The 21,836-nt window shown below is 57.1% G+C and overlaps 1 protein-coding gene across 1 annotated transcript in view; it reads right to left on the bottom strand.

Moving 5' to 3' along the window:
- Positions 1 to 21,558, bottom strand: part of NALF2 (NALCN channel auxiliary factor 2) — a 30,641-nt gene extending 9,083 nt beyond the window's left edge. Inside the window, exons 1-2 of the mRNA XM_068157606.1 lie at positions 20,421 to 21,558; positions 797 to 968 (exon numbers count right to left, since the gene is read on the bottom strand). Coding sequence (XP_068013707.1) covers positions 797 to 968; positions 20,421 to 21,197 — 949 coding nt within the window. The 5' untranslated portion in view covers positions 21,198 to 21,558. The remainder of the gene's footprint in view (positions 1 to 796; positions 969 to 20,420) is intronic.
- Positions 21,559 to 21,836: the final 278 nt, after the last annotated feature.

Genomic DNA, 21,836 nt, shown 5'->3' with positions numbered 1-21,836 from the left:
CTTATAGCAGCTCAATGTCCCGGCCCTTGTTTCATCATACCATGGTCTGGGTTGGAAGCAACCTTAAGGATCGTCTAGTTCCATGGCCAGGGACACCTCCTACTAGACCAGGCTGCCCAAGGCCCCAACCAACCTGCCTTTGAACACTTCTAGGCTTGCAGCATCCCCAGTTTCTCTGGGCAACCTGTTCCAGTTCCTTACCCCCGTCATGGCTCATCTAAATGTCACCCTCCTAATGTCCTGTCACTCCATGCCTTTGTAAATGTCCCTCTCCCTTCAAACACTGAAAGGCTGCTGTCCTGGAGTCTTCTCTTCTCCAGGCTGAACAACCCCAACTCTCTCAGCCTGTTCCCACAGCAGAGGTGCTCCAGCCCCCCAGTTGCATTCATGGCCCTCCTCTGAACCTGCTCCATCAGGTCTATGTCCTTCCTGTGTCGAGGGTCCAGGGCTGGAGGCAGTAACCCAGGTGAGGTCTCACAGGAGCGGAGGCCATCACCTTCAGCCATGACATGCTTTAGCTTCCAGCGAGAGGAAGGGCTTTCATTTCCTCTCCTTTGCTGCTGGGCTGTTGCTGGGTCTCCATTAACCACCTACACCCACCCCAGGCAGCCCCATTCTGGCACTCAGGCCATCTTCATGTGCTTCCACCCTGCACCTCCTCCCTCTCTCCACCCTAACCAGCCTTCAGAACCTGGCTCACGGCTCGCAAAGCGATGACGCTCACCAGCGGCCACCCTGTCCCCTGGTTCCCCTGGGGCGTGTGGGGGCCTGGCCCCGCTCCCCGAGACCTCCTTACCCGTACAGATGAAGCCAGGCAAACCTCCATAGATCAGCTCATCATTGTCTGGTAACACAAACGGGCACCTGGTCTGCACCTCCAGGCAGTATTGCTTGCATGGGATCCGGTGTCGGCACTGCTGTTGGGTCACGTTGAAGTACTCGGAGCACAGCCAAGCCTTGTAGACAGCCTAAGGGAAGCCACAAACAGTGACACGTCACTTCCTTAAATGCCAAAGCCATGGGGGTGACAGAGGAAGCTCCTCTTGCAGTGTGTCAGAACATCGAGGTCATTGCTCACCAGTTCATTGATTACACCACTGAAGCCTTGGGACCGTGGAACTCGTCTAACAAACTCAAGCCACCACAAACCCGTGAGGGAACAGGCTGCCCAGAGACGTTGTGGAGGCTCCAAGCCTGGAGGTGTTCAAAGCTAGGCTGGATGGGGCCTTGGGCAACCTGGTCTAGTAGGAGGTGTCCCTGGCCATGGCAGGGAGTTGGAACTGGAGGATCCTTAATCACAGAACGTTAGTGGTTGGAAGGGACCCTGAAAGGTCATCCAGTCCACCCCCTGCCAGAGCAGGAGCACCTAGAGTAGGTCCCACAGGAATGCATCCAGGGGGGTTTTGAATGTTTCCAGAGGAGAGGACTCCACAACCTCCCTGGGCAGCCTGCTGCAGGGCTCAGTCACCCTCACAGTGACAATGCTTTTGGTTCTGCTCATGTGGAACTTGCTCTGCTCCAGCTTGCACCCACTGCCCCTTGTCCTGTCACAGGACATCACCGAGCAGAGCCTGGCTCTGTCCTCCTGACACCTGCCCTTCTTTGTCATGGGTTGGGCTGAAATCTGCTGGAGCCCTGCAGCAGGCTGCCCAGAGAGGTTGTGAAGTCCTCTCTGGAGAGATTCCAAACCTACCTGGACATTGTGATTGTGGGCAGGCTGCTGTGGGTGCCCTGCTTTAGCTAGGGGGTTGGACTGGATGATCTCCAGAGGTCCCTTCCAACCCCCACCACGCTGGGATTCTGTTACACACTCACCTTACGGACATACTTTGACACCTGAAGCTACCAGTGGTAGAGATGCCCCAGGGCCTTCCACTCACCTTTCCACTGCTTAGACCTGTGCTTGGCAACACTTTCAGAAGCAAAAGCAAAAGCAACCCAGGAGTCACCTGCAGCTGCAGAAGCCACAACCCCTGCCTCTCCAGCGTGTCTGATCCTTTGTCCCACCCTTTCAAGGCCACCACCAAAACCACTTATGAGCAGGGCTCTCATCTGCAGCTGACCACAGAATCACAGAATTGTTGAGGCTGGAAAAGACCTCTGAGGTCATCAAGTCCAGCCCATGACCTATCACCACGACATCAGCTAAACCATGCCACCAAGTGCCACATCCAATCTTTTCTTCAAGACCTCCAGTGATGGGGAGTCCACCACCTCCCTGAGCAGTCCATTCCAGTGCCTAATCAGCCTTTCTGTGAGGCAGTGCTTCCTAATATCCAACCTAAACCTCCCCTGGCACAGCTTCATCCCATGTCCTCTTGTCCTGTTGCCAGTGGCCTGGGAGAAGAGCCCGACCCCCACTTGACTACAACTTCCTTTCAGCTAGTTGTACAGAGTGATAAGGCCCCCTCCAAGGCTTCTCTTCTGCAGGCTGAACACCCCCAGCTCCCTCAGCCTTTCCTCAAACAACTTTCCCTCCAGCCCCCTCACCAAGATGATCTTCCTCAGCAAAACTCAGCTCTTCCCTCCCACCCTGCGTGCGTTCGTGCCCATCGCAGCCAGCTGGGCACAGCCCAGATGGCTTTGGTTAAGAGCGTCCCTCCCGCACCCCTCTGCATCTTCCAGGCATCGGGCACGGGTGGAAATTGTTTGTCTTCACTGGCTGGAGAAGGGAGGGAGATGTCTCATTGCTCCTGGGGAGGAATGACTCCTCGGGCTGCAAGAAAGCCTGGAACCCCGCTGGGCAGAGCTGCGCCCTCGGCGGCACTTCCAGCTCATCTGCGAATCTATCTAGGCACCAGCGCCGGAGCTGAGCTCGTGCTGATGACCACATCCTTTGAAACCAGCTAGAAAGGGCTCCCCACGATTCAGAGAGAATGAGCTTCCCTCCCTGGCACGCCTGGAGGAAACCCTCTGCTCCTTCCTCCAGCTGAAATCCCATTTTCTTGGAGGCTTTAAACCAACCAACCAACCAACAACAAACCTCCCTGCTTTGTTTCCCCATGTTTCCACAGATCCTTATCACCGCCGCTTCGGAGCGGGGCTGTGGCTCAGGCTTGAAGCTGCTTGGGAAATTCTTGGCAAGTTCTTGGAGTTTCCTTTTTTTTGATTATTGTTTTAATTGTTTTTTCTCCCCCCCTCCTGGAAAATGCCAAATCATGAAACCCAGACTTCTCCTGGAAGCGGGTTAAGGTTTGGTGAAGCTTTCAGCACAAGACGTTGCGCAGGGACCAGGACACGCAGGGAGCAGGCAGTGAGGACCTTCCAGCTGTGGTCCTGCTTCTCCTATTCTTAGGGTGTCAGGGAGTGATAGGACTGGGGGGGATGGAAGGAAAATAGAGAAGAGTAGATGCAGATTGGATGTTAGGAAGAAGTTCTTCCCCAGGAGGGTGGTGAGACACTGGCACAGGTTGTCCAGGGGCGTGGTGGAAGCCTCATCCCTAGAGGTTTTGAAGGCCAGGCTGGATGTGGCTCTGAGCAACCTGCTGCAGTGTGAGGTGTCCCTGCCCATGGCAGGGGGTTGGAACTGGATAGGATAGGATAGGATAGGATAGACCAGGTTGGAAGAGACCTTCAAGATCATCGTGTCCAATCCATCAACCAATCCAACCCACCTAAACAACTAACCCATGGCACCAAGCACCCCAACAAGTCTCCTCCTGAACACCTCCAGTGATGGTGACTCCACCACCCCCCCAGGCAGCCCACTCCAATGGGCAATCACTCTCTCTGTATAGAACTTCTTCCTAACCTCCAGCCTAAACCTCTCCTGGCGCAGCCTGAGACTGTGTCCTCTTGTTCTGGTGCTGGCTGCCTGGGAGAAGAGACCAACCTCTGCCTGTCTACAACCTCCCTTCAGGTAGTTGTAGAGAGCAATAATGATGATTATTAGCAATAATAATGATGATCCTTGAGGTCCCCTCCAATCCTAACAACTCTATGATTCTATGAATCAGACAAAGTGCAGCAGCTCCAGAGAAGGCTCCGGCTCTGAGGACACAACTGAGAGGTCTCCCTTCTGCCAGACCAGGTGTGGGTGGAACGACCACATGGGGCACACTGAGTCCATCTCTCCTGCTCAGCCTGTTTTCCAGGCCCTCACTTGGCTTAGTGAGGAACATCTCCATCACTGGGACTTCCTCATGTTTCCTGAGGAGGTGGTTGTAGAGCTGCAAGCACTTCTCTCACTGCCTACAAGTTTTCCTTCATACTTGACCTACATTTTCCCATCCAAAAGTTCATTCCCTTCAATCATTCCCTGAACCATCCCTCTCCCTCTTCTCTGTTTACACACTTCTAATATTTGCAGATGTATCACGCTCCCTGTTTAGTCATAACTTAGCTCTGCTTGACTGATTTACTCTCCAGCACTTCCTGCGAGCTCCTTCCCAGCCCTTCAATCATCTCCGACTCTTCCCCGCGCTGCTTTCCCAGGTCCCCGCTGCATCCTCAGCCCCCACCCGGGGACACGTGCAGCCCCACGAGGAGAGATGCCACCCTGCCTTCCTCACAGTGCTCACACATCTGTGGCTTGCCCCATCCCAGCTCTGCCCCTGGGCTGCAGCAGCCTATGCTCCAGCCCCACCAGCACAGGAGACTCCTGAGGACACGGCAGGAAGATGTCTGAGCTCATCTCACACTCCTGTGGAAGCACAGCTTGCACAGACTCCACGTGGATCTGCATGCTTGCCCCTACAATGTTTCTGGTGGCTCCTGTCAGGCAAGTTTGGCATCAGGTTGGGATCTCAGGCACTGACACTGCTGTGAATTCAAGGAAAATCGTGGGATCACAGAACCACTTTGGTTGGAAGAGACCTTTCAGACCACTGACTCCAACCACTAACCCAGAACTGCCAACTCACCACTAAACCATGTCCCTCAGCACCACATCTACATGGCTTTTCAATCCCTCCAGGGATGGGGACTCCACCACTAGCCTGTTCTACATTTTGACAACCCTTTGGGGGAAGAAAGTATTCCTCATGTCCAACCTAAACCTCCCCTTAGGTAATTTCCTCTCATCCTGTCATTTCTTACCTGGGAGAAGAGACCAACCCCCAGGTGGCTCCAACCTCCTTTCAGAGAGCCAGAAGGTCTCTCTCCCCTCTTCTCCTTTTCTGCAGGCTGAACAACCCCATTTCCCTCAGCCACTTCTCACCAGGCTTGTGCTGTAGACCCTTCACCAGCTTCACCTCTCTCCTCCAAACATGCTCAATGTCCTTCTTGTAGTGCAGGGCCCAAACTGAACCCAGTATTCTCACCCAGGATCAGGCTCGCACAGGGGCAGATCTTTGGGAGACACCAGCATCGTCCTGCCACACATCTGCAAACTCCCTGGGCTGCTCACAGCTCTCAATATCTCTGAGCTTACCCCACACAACCTTGCAGGCTGGTGAGAGTTTAGGACAGGAAGCAACTGATTCTTTGCTTAAATCAAGGGGGAAGGCTCTCCGCTGGCCATCCGCTCCTCCGGGAAGTCAGCTTGGTTGCAATCAGCATCTCTCCCGTTCTCCTCTTGCTTTCTGGCTGATCTCCAGCCTGGCCAAATAAATATAAGTGACCTCAGCTCCAAAAAAAGCTCTCTTTCAGTGCTCTCTCCCTGCATTTTTAGCTCAGAGGACTGGCTAGATGGCTCCCAGAAAGCACAGGGAGTTTTGCTGCCTAGGAAAGGAGCCAACTTCACTCAGTTTATACATGCAGAGGCCAGGCGGCCTGTCTGCAGCTGAACTCTGCAGGCACCCCCAGAAGCCCCTCACCACTGGAAAGAAACAAAAGGAGTTGGGCTTCCAAGAGGCAGCTAATTAAGCTACCTGTCTGCTCTCACTCCCACCAGCACCTGAGAGCAGTAGGCACAGGGACAATCTTTCCACAGCCACTTCACTGCCAAATTGAGTTCCTCACTGCCTGCCCTTCTCCCCATCCCTGCACTCCTGCTCCCTGCCCCTCTCTTCTCCTGCTCCCTGCATTTCCCCCCATGCCTGCACTCTTCTACTGCTGCCTGCAGGTCTCTCCCTGCCTCCTGTCTGCACCAGGACAGCAGCTCCCATCAAAGAGCTCTTCCAAACTCTTTCTCTGATCCCATTTCTGGAAGCAATTTGGCCATCCCAATCCCAGTCTGGTCATTGCCAGTCTTTTTGCAGATGCTGGCATTGCTTGTTGAACCACCCCAGGCAAATTCTAGGGCAGGGATGGAGAAGTATCCTTGGGATGTGAGACCTTTGAGGAAGACAGAGTGTTCAGGGGAGTCTGGATGCCCACTGGGATCACCACCCAACGAGCTGCTGGTTTCCCATAAAAGCAGGGAAGTTTTCCCAGGGGAAGTTCTGCTGATGGCAGGATTTTTCTCCTCACTGGTAGGCAGGGGCTGGAGCAGCATCCTTAGCTCAGCACCTGCTTTTCTGTCAGGGTGATTCGCAGACTGAAGGGGAAGGAGGACAAGGAGGGCAGAAGGAAGGAGGCAATCTCCCACTTCAAAATTACTTCAGGCAAGACTTGGTGCTTGCCCTCTGCTAACCTCACACTGAGCAAGGCAGGGATTTCCCCTTGCATAAATCATGGGGGGGACATTTAAGCAGGAATCTCAGAGGACCCCTAACCATGAGAGCACTCAGCACCCCCCAGCATGGTGCCACTGGCCAATCTTCCCAGCGAGGGGAGCGAAGCCCCTGACCAAGAGTAACAAATGGCCACACCAGGAGCAGGCAATTGGGTGCTTCAAGAAACCAAGTGTGAGTTGATAGCTTGGCAGAGCTGCCTGAGGCTGTATTTAATTGGAGTAATATTGGGCTCTGCTGACTAATCTGAGGTCAGCTCTGGAAGGAGACTCAAGAGAATGCCACAGCTGGTGGCTACTGGCTTCTGCCGTCATGACTATGACACAGGACAAAAGGAAATGGACTCCAGATGCAGCAGGAGAGGTTCAGGTTGGGCATGAGGAACCATTTTTTCCCCCAAAGGGTTGTCAAGCTCTGGCACAGGCTGCCCAGGGAAGTGGTGGAGTCCCTGTCCCTGGTGGGGTTTAAAAGGTGGAGATGTGGTGCTGAGGGACATGGGTTAGTGGTGAGCTGGCAGTGCTGGGCTAAGAGCTGCACTCAATGATCTTAAAGGTCTCTTCCAACCAAAATAATTCTCTGATTCTATGACTCTCCTCCTCTTTGCTGCTGCTGAGGCTTGGTCACAGCTGTGTGAGGCTGAGGTGGTGCATGGCCACCCCATGGAGCCCCACCAGCCTCCTTGCCCCTCCCTCCACCAGGACCAGACCCCAGCAGTGCCAGCCAGCCTCCTTCCCTCACTACCCTCTTCCCCTTGTCTGTCTCACCGGGACACAGCGTGCACCCAGCCAGCGGCTTCCAGAGAGATCATCTCCATCACTTCCAAGGTGGTGAATCCTTCCTGCCCCTGTCAGACCCACCTCAGGCTCAGAGCTGCCTCTCTTCCTCCTGGAGCAGTTCCTAGGACTCACATTTCCATCAGGGCCTGAGATGAGCATCTGGAGTGGCTGTGCCTCATTAATCTTGGACACAGGGAAATGAGTCCTGCTAATGAGCCTCTTGGGCAGCTCTCCAAGCTCTGGCACATCAGGATGCAACACGGGAAGCAGGATGTGCCAGAGGGGGGGGGGAGGGGGGAAGAGAAGAATCCCCTTTGGATAGGGGAGGATTAAGGGAACGCTGACATCCACAGCCGGCCAGGAGTCACCACACACGAGCTGCAATGTCCAATTACCCTCGGATTCAATTACTGCTGCCTGCAATTCTGACATTAATGATGCTGAGCTTTTCAGACAGCTTTTTTTGCTTTGCTTTAAATTAGCCTTGCTGCTCTAACATCACATCTGTAACAGCTGGCTTTGGGTAGCTTTGATAGCTCTGGAGCTGCGTTATCCCCACCTCGCCACCTCCCCGCGCTCTGCTTTAGCGGAGGGAGAAACTCAGCCCGACCCCAAAGCCCAACAACTGCCTGAGACTGGCTCTTCTTGGGTATTGCTTGCAGTTATTTTTGCCACTAGGAAGTTGTCTTGTGCTTGGTGATGACAGGGCTGGAGCCACACATCCTCCATTTCAGCACCGGGGAGGCAAGGGCCACCCAGCGGCCGCGGTGCTGGGCACTGCCACGGAGCCCGCTGGGGGGAACGGCACTGCCCACAGCCAGGCCAGGCTGAGGGTGCTGGGAATGGCAGTGGGGTGAACTGCAGGCAGAGCAACTCCCAGCTGTGGCTCTCGCTCATATCCTAGGGCCTCAGCCACAGAATCACAGGAAGGTCTGGGTTGGAAGGGCAAAGGGCATCCAGAGCAACCCCCTGCAGTCAGCAGGGACATCCTTCACCACAGCAGGGTGCTCAGAGCCTTGTTGAGCTTGACCTTGGATACCCTGAGGAACCCCTAGGGCCTCAACTACCTGTTGAGTGTTCCAGCATCCTCCTGGTGCAGAACTGGTTCCTAGCATCCAATCCAAATCTCCTCTTCTCTCATTCCAAACCACTGGCCCTCGTTCTATCTTTGCAGCCCTTTGCAAACAGCCTCTCTGCAGCCTTCAGGTACTGGAAGGCTGCTATTAGGTCTCCCTGGACAGGACATCTCAGGACCAGACCCACATCCTGAGCCCAGACCCACATCCTGGGACCAGACCCACGCCCCCTGAACTCACTGATGAAGCTACACCAAAGTGCCCAGAAGCAGTGGCTTCCATTCACACCACCCCAGTGACCTTGGGAAGAAGCTCATTGTCTCTAGTATTTCAGTTCTAATTTCCAGGGTTTGGATAAAAGAGACTACCTGAACATAAGGGAGGCATTTTTGATGCTAAGGGTGGTAAGACACTGGCCCAGGTTTCCCAGAGAGGTGGCAGATGCCCCATCCCTGGAAACATTCCAGGTCAGGTTGGACTGGCATCAGAACAACCTGACCTAGTGGAGGATGTGCCTGCTGACCGCAGGGGGACTAGACTAGGTGGCCTTTAAAGGTCCTTTCCCATCTGAATGCCCCTCCTTTTGTAGGAAAAAGCATAAAGCCCCCCCAAATAAATCCCCCTGAAAACAAGTCTGAGACACAATCACACACACCCCCCCTAAGTGCTCACCTTTCAGAACAAGCAGGAGACAGCTTTGACGCCTGCCCTTCCAGCGCCTCAGACACCCAACCCCCAGCTAACAATCCCCCATGGCATGCAACAGCTATCAGGGAACTCCACACACACCTGGGGAACTCCTGGAGTGAGCAAAGGACAGGAGAAGCAGCAGCTCAGCCTGCCTCTGCAAACACTGCACACCCCTTCAGCACCCTGGGCAGCCCCAGGCACCGGTCAGCGCGGCCAGCTCCCAGCCCAGGATGCCACCGGGGACGGGCACCACGTCTGCAGCTCCTGGCTTTGCTCATCTGCTCTCTGCAGCCAAGGGCTGCTGCATGTGAGGCCAGGGAAAAGCCTGGTCTCATCCCAGCAGATGCAACTGTCAGCCTGGACCAAACCCAGGAGGCATGGCCTGGAATTGGGGGTTGTCCCCAGATGGGATGAATCCGCTGGAGGAGTGGAGCTGGAGGCCTGGCTTCGGCCCCCAGCCAGCCCTCAGCAGCACTGCAGCCAGGACACAGCCCTTGGCACCCCCTCCACTACACAGCAGGGAAGGGAAAGTCATCACCCTGCTTACTGTCACAGCTGGATGGGGCAGTGAGCAGGGCACCCCTGCAGGGAGACTAAGCCTCTGGCCTCCCAGAGAAGCTCCTCACACCAGAGTTTGCTTCATGGAGAGGACAGTGGGCAGCAGACAGGCAGAGCCCCATCACCTGCCTGTGGCCAGGTTTCTGCACTGGGCCCTGACAGAGCAGGGTCAGGAGCCTGGGATGCTGAGAGGGCTCAAGGCAGCAACAGAAGCTCAATAAGCCAGTAGTAAAGGATGAGTGACTCCAGCTGCCCACATGCAGACTGGTCAAGCATCATGGCAAGCCAAGGATGAGAAATAAAACTTCCCCAAGCAGCCAATCTGAGGCCACAGGAGGCTCAAGCAGCTCCAGAGACAGACACTGGCTGCAGGAGTCACCAATGACTCCCAGAATCCCAACACAGTGGGGGCTGGAAGGGATCTCTGGAGATCATCCAGTCCAACCCCCCTGCTAGAGCAGGGGCACCCACAGCAGCCTGCCCAGGCTCACAATGGCCAGGCAGGTTTGGAATCTCTCCAGAGCAGGAGACTCCACAACCTCTCTGGGCAGCCTGCTCCAGGGTCCAACACCCTCACAGGAAGGCAGTTTCTCCTCAGGTTCAGATGGAAGGAACAGCAGCTCCCCAGGGGCTGAGCTAAATACTTGCACCAAGAGATGGTGAGTGCAGAGAGCAGGCAAGAAAGATGCTGGGAGAGCAACAGCTCAGCTACAAAATGAAGGAGAGAACCCATCCCAAGTGCTGCTCTCCCAAAGGTGCCTGCTGAGCCATGGGAGCCCGTCTGCAGGGAAGGGAATCCAGAGGACCATTAATCAGCATCCTAAAAGTATCTCCTAGGGGTTTCAGATCACTTTGGAGGGTGGGAGGGCTCAGCCAGGCAGGCAGGAGCGGTGCCATGAGCACGGAGAGGGCTTTGCTGTAGTCTCACTGGGCAGCACGGCTCTGCAAAGACACCTGCCCCTCAGTGAGGCTGCAGGTAACCAGTGGGTTAGTTAGCAGCCTGGTCTGCCATCAGTCCAATTACTTAAGAAGTAATTAAAGACTTCAGGTACAAAGCTGAACACAAGCTGGGACAAAGGGAAAGTCAGGTCCCTGCAATCTATTAGCCCCGCTTGAGGAATTCGCTCCCATTAGACACTGCTGCAGCCAGGAGCTGAGCAGCACCCAGGAGCAGATTAAACATTCATGCAGATAATGAGAACAGCCTGGAACATGAGACAGGATATAAAAAAATAAAGGCCAGACACTTCAGTGCCACGAGCCATCCATTACCCACCCGCTGGTGGGGGCCAGCAAGAAGTTCCTCCACCCCAGCAAGTGCATCGACCTCCCGGGGCAGGGGCTGGGCTGGAGCATTGCTTTGGGGAGAGGGAGGTCACACCAGGGCTGTCCTCAGAAGAAGGAAGGGCCCAGTCCTACACTTTGCCAGGAGACCTTTATCCTCACTCATGTGCAGCCTGCAAGGTGCTGTTTAGTATGAACATGGGGTAGGGCCTAAGGCTCAGCCCACGGGGGAAGGAACCCGGCTGGATTCACCCCCCTGGACCTTTCCCAGGGGTGAGCAGCAGGACTTGGCCTGTCCCAGCTCCCTCATGCAGCAAAAGGAAGGGAAACAGAACCATCCCAGCTCAGCACCCTTGGCTCCCAGGCACTGTTTGGGGTCAGAGGGAGGTGCTCAGCCTCCCACACCAGCGCTGGGGTTGTCTGGGCAGCTGCAAGGGTCTGCTGCACTTAACTTCTGCACTCATCACCCACAGAGCCTCGAGGCCACATACTTAGCATCCCAACATTCACAGAGAGTAACCCAATCATCCCAGAATTCCAGCATGGCAGGGGCTTGAAGAGCCTTCTAGAGATCATCCAGTCCACCCCCCTGACAAAGCAGGGTCACTCACAGCAGGCTGCCCAGGATCACAATGGCCACACGGCTTTGGAATGTCTCCTGAGAAGGAGATTTCACAACCTCTCTGGGCAGCCTGCTCCAGGGCTCCAGCACCCTCAGAGGAGAGAAGTTTCTCCTCATGTTCAGATGGAACCTCCTGCATTCCAATTTGTGCCCATTGCCCTTTGTCCTACAACTGGAAACCACTGAAAAGAGTCTGACCCACTCTCTTGCACCCCCACCCTGTACCTCTTGACCAGCATTGCTCAGATCCCCTCAGGCTGCTCTTCTCCAGGCTCAACAGCCTCAGGGCTCTCAGCCTTTCCTCCTCACAGAGATGCTTCAGGACCCTCAGCATCTTTGTAGCTTCCACTGGACTCTCTTCAGTAGTTCCCTGTCTCTCTTGAAATGGGAAACCCAAACTGGACCCAGTACTCCAGATGTGGCCTTACCAGGGCAGAGTAGAGAGGGAGGTGAACTTCTCTCAATCTCAGGCAATTCAAATAAACTTCTGAAAAGATCTCTGTCTGCTCTCCCTCCACAGGCAGCAGCAAAGAACCCTGGGGACCAGTGCAGCACGGGGCTCACAGGGGTGCTACACAGGCACTGGTGCTGTCCTCACTGGGAAGCCCCTGTTCCTGCCACTGGTGCCAGCTCCCCTTCCCTCTCTCCAGCTCCCCTCACGACCCCTCCCCTCCACTGCCTCCATGCAGCAGAGGCTGCTGAGCAGAGCTAAGATGTCAGATGAGATGCCAAGGGGATGAGCAGGGCAGGCAGCATTTCCCTGCCCAGCTGGGCCAAGGAGCACTGGGAGGCTCACACCGGCGGAGCTCTGGAAAGCCAAAAGCACAGTGGGTGATGTCGCCTCTTGCTGCCCTTCTGACCACAGCAGCCACATCAGCAGAGCTGGGGAGAGCACATCCTGGCTCTGTGCACCCAGCTCCTCAGGAGCATGGTGGGAGAGAGGCCCCAGGGAGCAGCAAGAGCAAAAGTCAAGCTTTTGCTGAAGAAGAGCGAGGCCAAAGCAGCGAGGGCAGGCAGCTGCCAGCTCTGGCTGCAGGTACAGGGGCTGCAGGCAGTGTGGACAGAGAGCCACTTCTCACCCAAGCTACCTCCTTGTCTCATTCACAGATTTGCTGTCCCTGAGTCATTGCCCTTCAAATGACAGAGGAGCTGAGCTTCCTCTGCGAGGAGTCAGGCATGAGTCGCATCCTAATGGCATGCTGGTGACAGCAGGATAGCCCCTGGAAGCCAGCTACGTCCTGGGGGAGCTCTGGGGCCAGCTCGGGGGTTGTGGGGTGTCTCCTCTCCCTCCATGTGGGCTGTGGAGGGGCTGGGGCTGCTGCCTGTGGTCCTTGGGGCTCACAAATTCCAAGCTGGGAGATGGTGTCTCTGCCACAGGCTGTGTGTGACCCCTGCTTCCTCACCTGATAGAAGAGATGGCTGTTCCTAGACAGGGACCACGTGAAGTCCTTCCACAGGCAGCTTCAGGGATGTCCTGGGCTCAAGCAGACACTGTGCACACCCTCTTCCACCTCTCAGTGCCCAGCTATGGGGGGCATGCTGCTTCCTTTGCCCTGGCAGTGCAGGATGATGGCACTGCAGGCAGCCAGCGTGCCAGCAGCAGATCCCTTTGTCCATCAGGACAGCAGCATCACTGCCCAAGCTGTCCCCAGGCTGGGCCTCCCCAGGCAGCCCAGGGCTTGGGGTGCAGGGAGCAAGGAGGGGACTGGTGTTGAGGATTAAAATAGTTATAGAATATCAGGACTAATTGGGCAAAGGCTTAACATTAAGCTAAGCTGAGACTTGGTTTGCTTTGCTCAGCATGAGGAGGTGGATTTACTGAAGCCTTAGGCCACAAGCAGTGATCTGATGCTGAATTTAGACTTAATGACACAAAGGGAGGCCTTGAGATCACTGCATCACGTGAAAAATAAGGTAGCCATGTTCAACAGCTGAAGCTGGATCCTTGAGATAAGAAAAGGAACTACCAGCCTGGAGACTAAGTGAGGAACAAGAAGACTCCAGACTCAGTTACCACCATCACAGGAGAGGAACTGAAATAGTCAGGCTAGAATCACCCAGGGGCTTCTGCACTCAGGGTCCCTCTCTGGAGGCACCAGCTGGAGCTGCTGCTCTGCTGCACCATCTCAAGAGGCTATTTTTGCAAGATCCAGTGCCTGAGACCCTGCTATGGTAAACTGAGAGTGAGCAAACTTCTTGAAGAGCCCAGTGGGGCTCGTGTCATTTCCCCAGGCCACCCATTCTGCCAGCACTGCTGCTGCTGAGCTCTCTGATCCCAGGGGCCGCCCGCCCCCAGCAGCGCCTTGGCACGACGGACACCTTCCAAAAGACATCCCCAGCTGGTGTCACAGCGTCTCCCTGCCACCAGGGCCGAGCCTGCCCCTCCGCCGAGCTCACCCCACCTGGCCAGCGAAGCCCCCGTGCAGGTGGTGCTCCCAGGGCCGGGCACAGGCGGAGAGGAGCTGGGACTCGCCCGCAGCCGGCCGGGCCCAGGAGCAGGCGCTGGCACCTGCGTCACTTGTAGCTACTCAGTGACAGTTTGATGGAGACAGATCTCTCGCCCTCCCTCACACTCTTCCCTGCACCATTTGCTGACCTGCTTGTCGCTGCACGGGGATTTGCTGCCTTTGCAGACTTGCTTTGCACCCCTTCAGCACCGCTGACAGGTGTCGACGGGTGAGGACAAACTGACAAACCCCCAGCCCCCAGCAGGCAGCCGCTCAAACGGGAGCCAAACCCTGCCCCCGTTCACACCAGCACCCAATGGCCCAGCCACAGGCCGGGGAGGAAGCACTTCATGGCTACTACCCACACCCCAGGCAAATGCATGGCTCTGGCCCCCAGGCCACTGCACACCCCAGGCATGTTCCACCTGGGAAAGAACAACCCCATGGACCAGGACAGGCTGGGGACTGACCTGCTGGAGAGCAGCCTAAGGGAAAGGGACCTGGGGGTCATGGTGGACAGAAGGATGACCATGAGCCAGCATTGTGCCTGTGTGGCCATAAAGGCCAATGGCATCCTGGGGTGGATCAGAAGGGCTGTGGTGAGTAGGTCGAGAGAGGTTCTCCTCCCTCTCTACTCTGCCCTGGTGAGGCCACAGCTGGAATATTGTGTCCAGTTTTGGACCCCTCAGTTCAAGAAGGACCTCAGGGAACTGCTTGAAAGAGTCTGGCCCAGAGCCACAAAGCTGCTGAAGGCAGTGGAACATCTCCCTGTGAGGAGGCTGAGGGAGCTGGGGCTTGGAGCAGAGTAGCCTCAGGGGTGACCTCATTGATGTTGATAAAGATATGGAGTGCAGTGTCAGGAGGATGGAGCCAGGCTCTGCTCAGGGATGTCCAAGGACAGGACAAGGGGCACTGGGTGCAAGCTGGAGCTGAGGAGGTTCCATGGGAACATAAGGGAAAACTTTTCCCTGTGAGGGTGACAGAGCCCTGGAGCAGGCTGCCATGGGGGGTTGTCGAGTCCTTTCTCTGGAGGCATTCCAAGCCCACCTGGATGCATTCCTGTGTGACCTGCTCTGGGTGATCTTGCTCTAGCAGGGGGATTGGACTGGATGATCTTTGGAGGTCCCTTCCAACCCCTAACATTCTGTGATTCTGTGATCTCAAGACCCCTCAACCCCTTCATCAGCTCAGTTTTTGGTCTCTCTGTTCTTCTTCTCTCTCTTTCCAAGCACCTCGGTGGCAGCCGACACAAGGCGCAGGACTGGGGCCCAGCCAGAGGCCGTGGCTGCAGTCACCACACGCCTGAGCACGCACATTCCTCTTGCTCAGAGCCTTCAAACCATTCACTCACATCTTGGTGCAGGGCTGAGAGACAAATCCCCTCTGCTTAGCCAGCCCTGGCGTGCAGGGGGAGCTGCGTGCCTGGCTAAGCTGGGGCATGTGGGCTTGCTAAAGCTGCCAGAGAACGAACTGCGCCGAGCCGCTGGAATCACTCTGGAATTTACTCTGCAGCTCTTTATCACCTCGTGAAATGCCAGGAAAGCTCCACCCCACTGGCCAGGCTTGTTCCTGAGGAAAGGCTCCCCTGCCAGGGATGCTGCTTCTGGTCCCCATTCATGCTGCAAGAGGGGAGCAAGCCTTGGGTGCAGCTTTGTGGTCACCCAGCAGTGGATTCTCAATGCCATCTCCATGGAACCTTCATCTTTTATGACACAAAGCACAAGATTTTGGTGAAACCACTTTGCTGTGGCTCTCATGGGACCTTCCTGATGGGTGCAGGTCTCTGTGCAAAGAGCCATCCAGGCTTGGAGCCAGACTATTTTGGATAAGCCCAGCCCAGATAAACTCGACTCAAGCTGCTTTTGTGAAGGTAAAAGGCTGCTTTGGTTCCCCCAAGAGGTGTCCCTGGCACCAAGAAGCCCCCAGGATGTGGCTCTCTCCAAGCTCCCAGCCCCAGCACACCTGGCATTTGCTGTATCTGCTCCATAGAGAGGGATGCTCAGCAGAGACTCTGATTGCTGATGCTATTTCTGGCTAAAGAAGAACAAGAAAACAGGACCCTCAGAGGGTGTTGAAGCTGGGCACCACAGCTTTGCTCCCCAGCTGCTCAGGGAGAGCTCTGCCAGGTGCAGCGCCACGGCTGCTGTACAGCAGAAACCAGCTTCCGTCTCACACAGCATCACCCACACACCCCCACAGCAGGGAAACACCATCATGAACACCTCTGGAGTGAAATCCTGCCCTGCCAGGCTCCCCCCAGACAGCCTCTCTGGGAGGTAATGGGGAAACCAGAGGTGCAGAAACAGATCTGGCCGGGGGCACGGAGGGACTGAGCAGCCAGTGGCCCACGCACGCAGAGAAACCCTGGTAATCTAATCTCAGCTGAGATGCTACAGGTCCTGTCCAGCCTGCCCTTCCCACCAGCACTCTGATCCAGTCTCAGCCCTGCAGCTCCTGGCTGTCAGACCTCCTCTCTCCGCAGCTTTGTTTCTCGCAGTCTAATGAGTCCTTAATTCAGCAGGCTTGGGCCCATAGATCTTGATTTGCCCTAGCACCAGTAGGACTCACTTTCAGGAGAGCTCTGCCTCCACAGCAGCCAAGCTCTGGCCTGGTGGTGCCTGAGCTGGAGCAAAGCTGCTTTTTGCCCTCCAGAAAGACTGAGGGTCAAAAAGACACAAACCAGCCTCAGCATCCCAGGGGGCATCACTCCGGGGTAACGGGGAGCCTTCCCTGAACTAAGTCCTGCAAAGCCTGATGGTTCATGTGCTGAGAGGGCTGCCACCACCCCGAGTTTCCCAAGGGACACAACATCCACATCCTCAGGCTGGGAACCCCCCAAGCCTTTTGGAAGGGTGCTACCAAAGCATCACCTCAGCTGCCCACGAAGCTCACTGTGCCTGGCTGTGATGAAGGGTACAAGTCACGCAGGAAGAGGGGAGGTGGACGTGGCACGGAGCTGCTCCTGCCTGAGTGAATGGATTTGCTCTCTGACAGGCAGAAAAACACAAGCATTTTCCTCCTCTTTTATGCACATCACCACTAACTAGCCCCACGACCCCAGCAGCCTACAATCAGGTGTTCACTGCCAGAAGTGAAGCGAGTTTCAGACCACTGATGGACTCTGCAGACCTGCTGCATCCTCTCCCTGCCCTGGGGGACCCTGCCTATGAGGGGCTCCCAGAGCCACCCTGCATGATCAGCTGCCACCATCCCATCAGACACAAAGCACAAACAATGCACCCAAGAAAGGTATTTTCTCACTTCACTCTCTCAGCCAAAGAGATTTTTAGTGTCAGTGGTAGGAGTACGAAGTAAAACATTTCCAGAGTGTGATCTGGAAGCTGATGGTGCTGCATGGAGTGACAACAATCCAAGCAGCAAGTGGGATCTGCCCAGGAATCACTCCCATCACTTCCAAGCAGAGCAGAAAAGAGTATTCAGCAGAGAGCTGTTACAGAGACCCCACCACTTCACAGCATTTCTAGGGAGATTTTGGCCCAACCTTTCCCTGAGCACTCTTGCAAGCTCTGGGCACAGGCAGACCCAGGGTCTGGATACTCAGGATGCTGCTCATCCCCCTCCAGCAGCACTTGCCTTTCCCTCACCTAGCACAGCATCCCAAGCCCCCCCAAAATGCTCTGCTGAAGACAGGACTTGTGTATCTCCTGAAACCAGCCCACCACACTCAGCCACTTCCAGGGTTTTAGTTCATGGTCAAGCCTGCAGCTGTAGGAAGGAAAGGCTGCTCCAGAGGGACTTTTCTGGCTGTTGCTCTTCTTTTAAAGCAGATGCAATAAAGAGCCAAAATTACCTGAGGTGATTCAGCTGCCCAAGAGCTCCGTGGGTGCTCCTCATGGAGCAGCACAGCTCCTTGGGGATGGAATTACAGGGGGGGATCTGTGGCCCTGCAGAGGGAGGCTGAGTGCAGGTGAGTTGGAGATGCTTTGTTCCCTCACTTTGTTTTTCCAGCTGCTATTATGGAATAGGAAGGATGTGGATGGGAAGCAGCACTGGCCCCTCAGCACCAGCCTCTCATGGTCAGCACAGTCCCTGGCCCCAAAAGTATAATTTCAATCCTGTTTCCCCAGCTGCAGGCTCTCTGCAGCCAGAGTCCTGCCACAGGGATTTTGCAGGAGCCTCTCACAGTGGCTGAGCTGCTGTGTTTTCCTCCACTCCTGTCCTGTTTTGCTGTCACATCAGAAAATCACAGCTTGATTTGGGTTGGAAGAGACCTTAAAGATCACCCAGCTCCAATCAGCGAGTGGTAGCTCTCTGCTGTCACACCTGGACAGGAATGACAAGTCTGGGCAGCTTTCAAACCCTTGCCAGCCAGGTTGCCCCAATGCAAGGAGCAACTGCAGCCTGAGCTGAAGTCCAGCACACTCCAAATCAGGCCAAAACTTGCCAGGCACCACCACAATGGAAGAGTTTGGCTCCAGCCTCCTCTCACAAACAGGAAACAGCCACAGAAGAGGGTAAGGCTGAGACTCACATCAGTGAAAGTCTGAAGTCTTCTAGATGTACACTGAAGCACCATGAATCAGGGGCTTGATTTTCACAAGAGGCCAAACTAAGCAGGAGCTGTGAGGGGTTGGAGTTGGTGTGTGCAGCCTTGGGCCCCCTGTTCTGGACATCACCTCATGGGGGGCCCAGGCAAGCCTGCACAGTTTGGCCCCACCACCTGCACTCTCTTGTTGCTCCCCAAACAGTCCTGGTGGCACCACAGAGCTGAGGCTCACCAATGCTCTCTGCCAGTGTGACATGGAGTGAGCTTGGAAGTCTGCACCTTGCTGCCACTGCCTTCACCTCTGCCTCTCCTAAGCTCATTCCCTCCTTTCTCATCAAGGATGGTAAGGCCAGGGACACCTAATGAAGGCTCATCTCAGCACATCTCCCTTTCTAGATGCTTTACAGTCCAGAGGAACATCTCCTTGATCAAGACCAAAAGAGAATCATTTCCTTATCTTTCTTTGCTACAGCCACAAGGTTTCTACACCACAAAGCTCAAGGAGGTTGGACTCAGCAGAGCAAAGATGGACACTGAGCCTGAAGAGAGAGTGTCTGTACACATGACAGGAGACAGCATGGGCAGACCCTGCATGGGAGTAGGACCAGCACAGGGGTGGTCAGTGCTGAATGCCTTTCGTCACCGCAGAAGTGGAGCAGCAGGACCAAAGTGCTCGGTGCAGGCTGTGTACCATGGACCTTTGAAACTGCAGGGGGAATTTGGGCAAGCAGATTGCAATTACCTGGCCTGGCTCTGGCCCAGAACATCACCACCAGGTCCTTACAAAAGCCATAAATGAGAGCAGCAGCCAGAACCTTGCCGTTGTGCCCTCAACGAAGGGCACCAACCACCTCGCTGTCCCCAGCGCTGCTCCTCACTGCTGCTCCTGCCCTTCCCCTGGGGACAAGCACCACACTGAGAGCTGCCTGTGTCAACTCCACAGCTCCAAGTGTCCCTCAAAACTCTCCCAGGAGAGCCCTGTCCTGTCACCAGGGGATGCTCTGCCGCCAGCCCTCTGGGGACCATGCTGTAGCACACTCAGCTGCCTCTCCCCCGGGACATGGCTCTGAGAAAGGCAGGCTTAATAATCGACACCATTACACTTCCCAGAGGTGATGTCCAGAAGGGACATGTGCAGGTGAGAAAGGCAGCCTGGAGCAGGAGGAGGCTGCTCATGAGAGCACAGAGGAGCACCCAGCAGAACCAAGCCAGGCTCCTGATGGAGATACCACCGTGGATCTTGCTTTCAAGAGGAGATTGCAAGGCTCTGATGCTCAAGCTGGTTGATGCTGGGAGAGGCAACCCATTTGCTTTTGGAACATGGACCATGCCACAGGGCTGGGGTCAGTCAGTGATGCTGGGAGAGGCACACTGCAGCACCCTAGGACCATCTCCCTGGGGAGAGTGGGTGGAAGAGCTGGAAAGCAACTGGGAAGGGGCTCCCTCACTATGGTTCATCTCAGGTCACTGCTTCTCTACACACCTCAGCTTAGCAACAGCTGGGCAGCCCAGCCCAGCCCTGCTCAGCTTCCCTGCGTGTGCACAAGTGTGCATGTGGCGTGCAAAGGGGTGATGTTGGTGGGGAGTGGAGCATCTGGAGCCTGTCAGCGGGTGGACAGGTGTGAAGGGACAGGTGCTCAGGTCAAGCTCTGCCCTCAGGTTCCAGCATCCTGTCCTAGCTGCCCCGGGGGGCTCCAAATCCATCCCACCAGCACTGCCAGGCTGGGGCTCGGGGGGCAGAGGGACACCCTCAGCCCTCTGTCAAGCCTGTGGGCAGGAGGCTCACAACACCCTGCCAAAGGCAGGGCCCCCACGGCTCGGTGGGGCTGCGGCTCAACGCGCAGCTCACCCCAGGCTGCCCAGCGGCACCGGGCTGGCGGGGAGACCCCAGGACGCCCCGTCCTACCTTGCAGTCCGTCAGGCAGGATCTGACCGAGTACTCTTCCGATTGCAAGTACTTCTCCAGCAAGAGGTCGAACTCCTCGTATTTTTCCTGAGCGTGTTGGTCCAGCCGCTGGTACGCCTGGACGCAGCTGCTACAGGCCTCCCCGCCCAGCGCTCCGGCCGCCGCCACCATCAAGTCCACCATCAGGTTGTCCACGCTGCAGTCCAGACCGTCCGGGCCGGCCATTTCCCGCAGCAGGTCCCAGATCGTGTAAGTATCACAAAAGGAGAGGTTGAAGTTCCTAAAATAAGCCTGCAGGAAAGTCCTCTTGGAGGAGGGAGAGGCGAAGAAGGGGGCGGCGGCGGGGGGCGAGCGGAGGGGCGCGCCGGCCAGCGAGCCCCGCGGCCTCTGCAGGGCGTGAAGCCGGGCGCAGGCCGAGTCCAAGTCGCCGCGGGCGGCGGGGCAGGGGCCGGTGGGACCCGGGGCCCGGCTGAGGTTACCGAGCAAGGCCTCGCAGCTGCCGCCCGCCGGCTCGGCCGCCAGCAAGGCCCGCGGCCCGCGGCTCCGCGGCCGCCCGGCGCCTCCTCCGCTCCGCTCCCGCGCCCGCAGCTTGGCCCCGGCGCAGAGCCACAGATGGTCGGAGAGGAGGACGGTGAAGAAGAGGAGCGAGGCCAACGAGAGGCGCCATTTCTGCGCCCGTTCGGGGTCGGCTACCGGCTTGTCGCTGCGGCGCGGCGCGCAGCACACCGCCCCGCCGGCGGCTCCCCCGCGGGGGTACATCCAGGCGCCGCGGATCATGCTGCGGGGGCGGCGCGGAGGGGGGGGAGCGGCGGCGGCGGCGGCGGTGGCGGGACGCGCCGCGCTGCCGCCGCTGTCACCTGCGCCCGCCGCGCCGCGCCGCCGCCGCCGCCATGCCCGCGCCCCCGCCTACAGGCCGCCGGCCACCGCCGCCGCCGCCGCGTTACCTCGGCCCCGCTCCCCGCCCCGGCCCCGGTTCTCCGCCCGCCTCTCGGGGGCATGCCCCGGTCCCGCTCACTCGGCTTTCCGCTTGCCCGTCGGCTGCGCCAGCTCGCGGGCCCCGCCGCGCCCGCCGCCGGGCCCCATTGCCCTCAGTCTGTCGCCATCTTCGGCCGCGCCGCCAACACCTTGAGGAGCCGCGCAGCCCTGCGCCTGCGCGACCCACCGGCTCCCCCCCCCCCACAACGGCCGACCGGCCCGGCCTGGCCCCGCGGCCCCGTCGCCATGGCTCGGGCACCGGCAGGTGCCGTGGTGCTGAAGGACAGCTCCACCCGCCCGCCCCGCCGCCAGCGGGGCCGGGGCAGCGCTGCCCGCGGGAGGGGGAGCGGCTGCGGGGCAGCCCCCGCCTCGCCCGGTCCCCCGCACCGGGAGCGCGGCGCAGCCGCCGCGTTCGGCTACGGCAGGTCCTGTCCTCAGCCC

This window comes from Melanerpes formicivorus, unplaced genomic scaffold (assembly GCF_026170545.1).
Source record: "Melanerpes formicivorus ecotype bairdi unplaced genomic scaffold, bMelFor1.0.p_v2 SCAF_37, whole genome shotgun sequence".
In the NCBI taxonomy this organism is placed as follows: Eukaryota; Metazoa; Chordata; class Aves; order Piciformes; family Picidae; genus Melanerpes; species Melanerpes formicivorus.
Note: the sequence above shows the minus strand (reverse complement) of the source record. Positions and strands in the feature narration are given on the sequence as shown.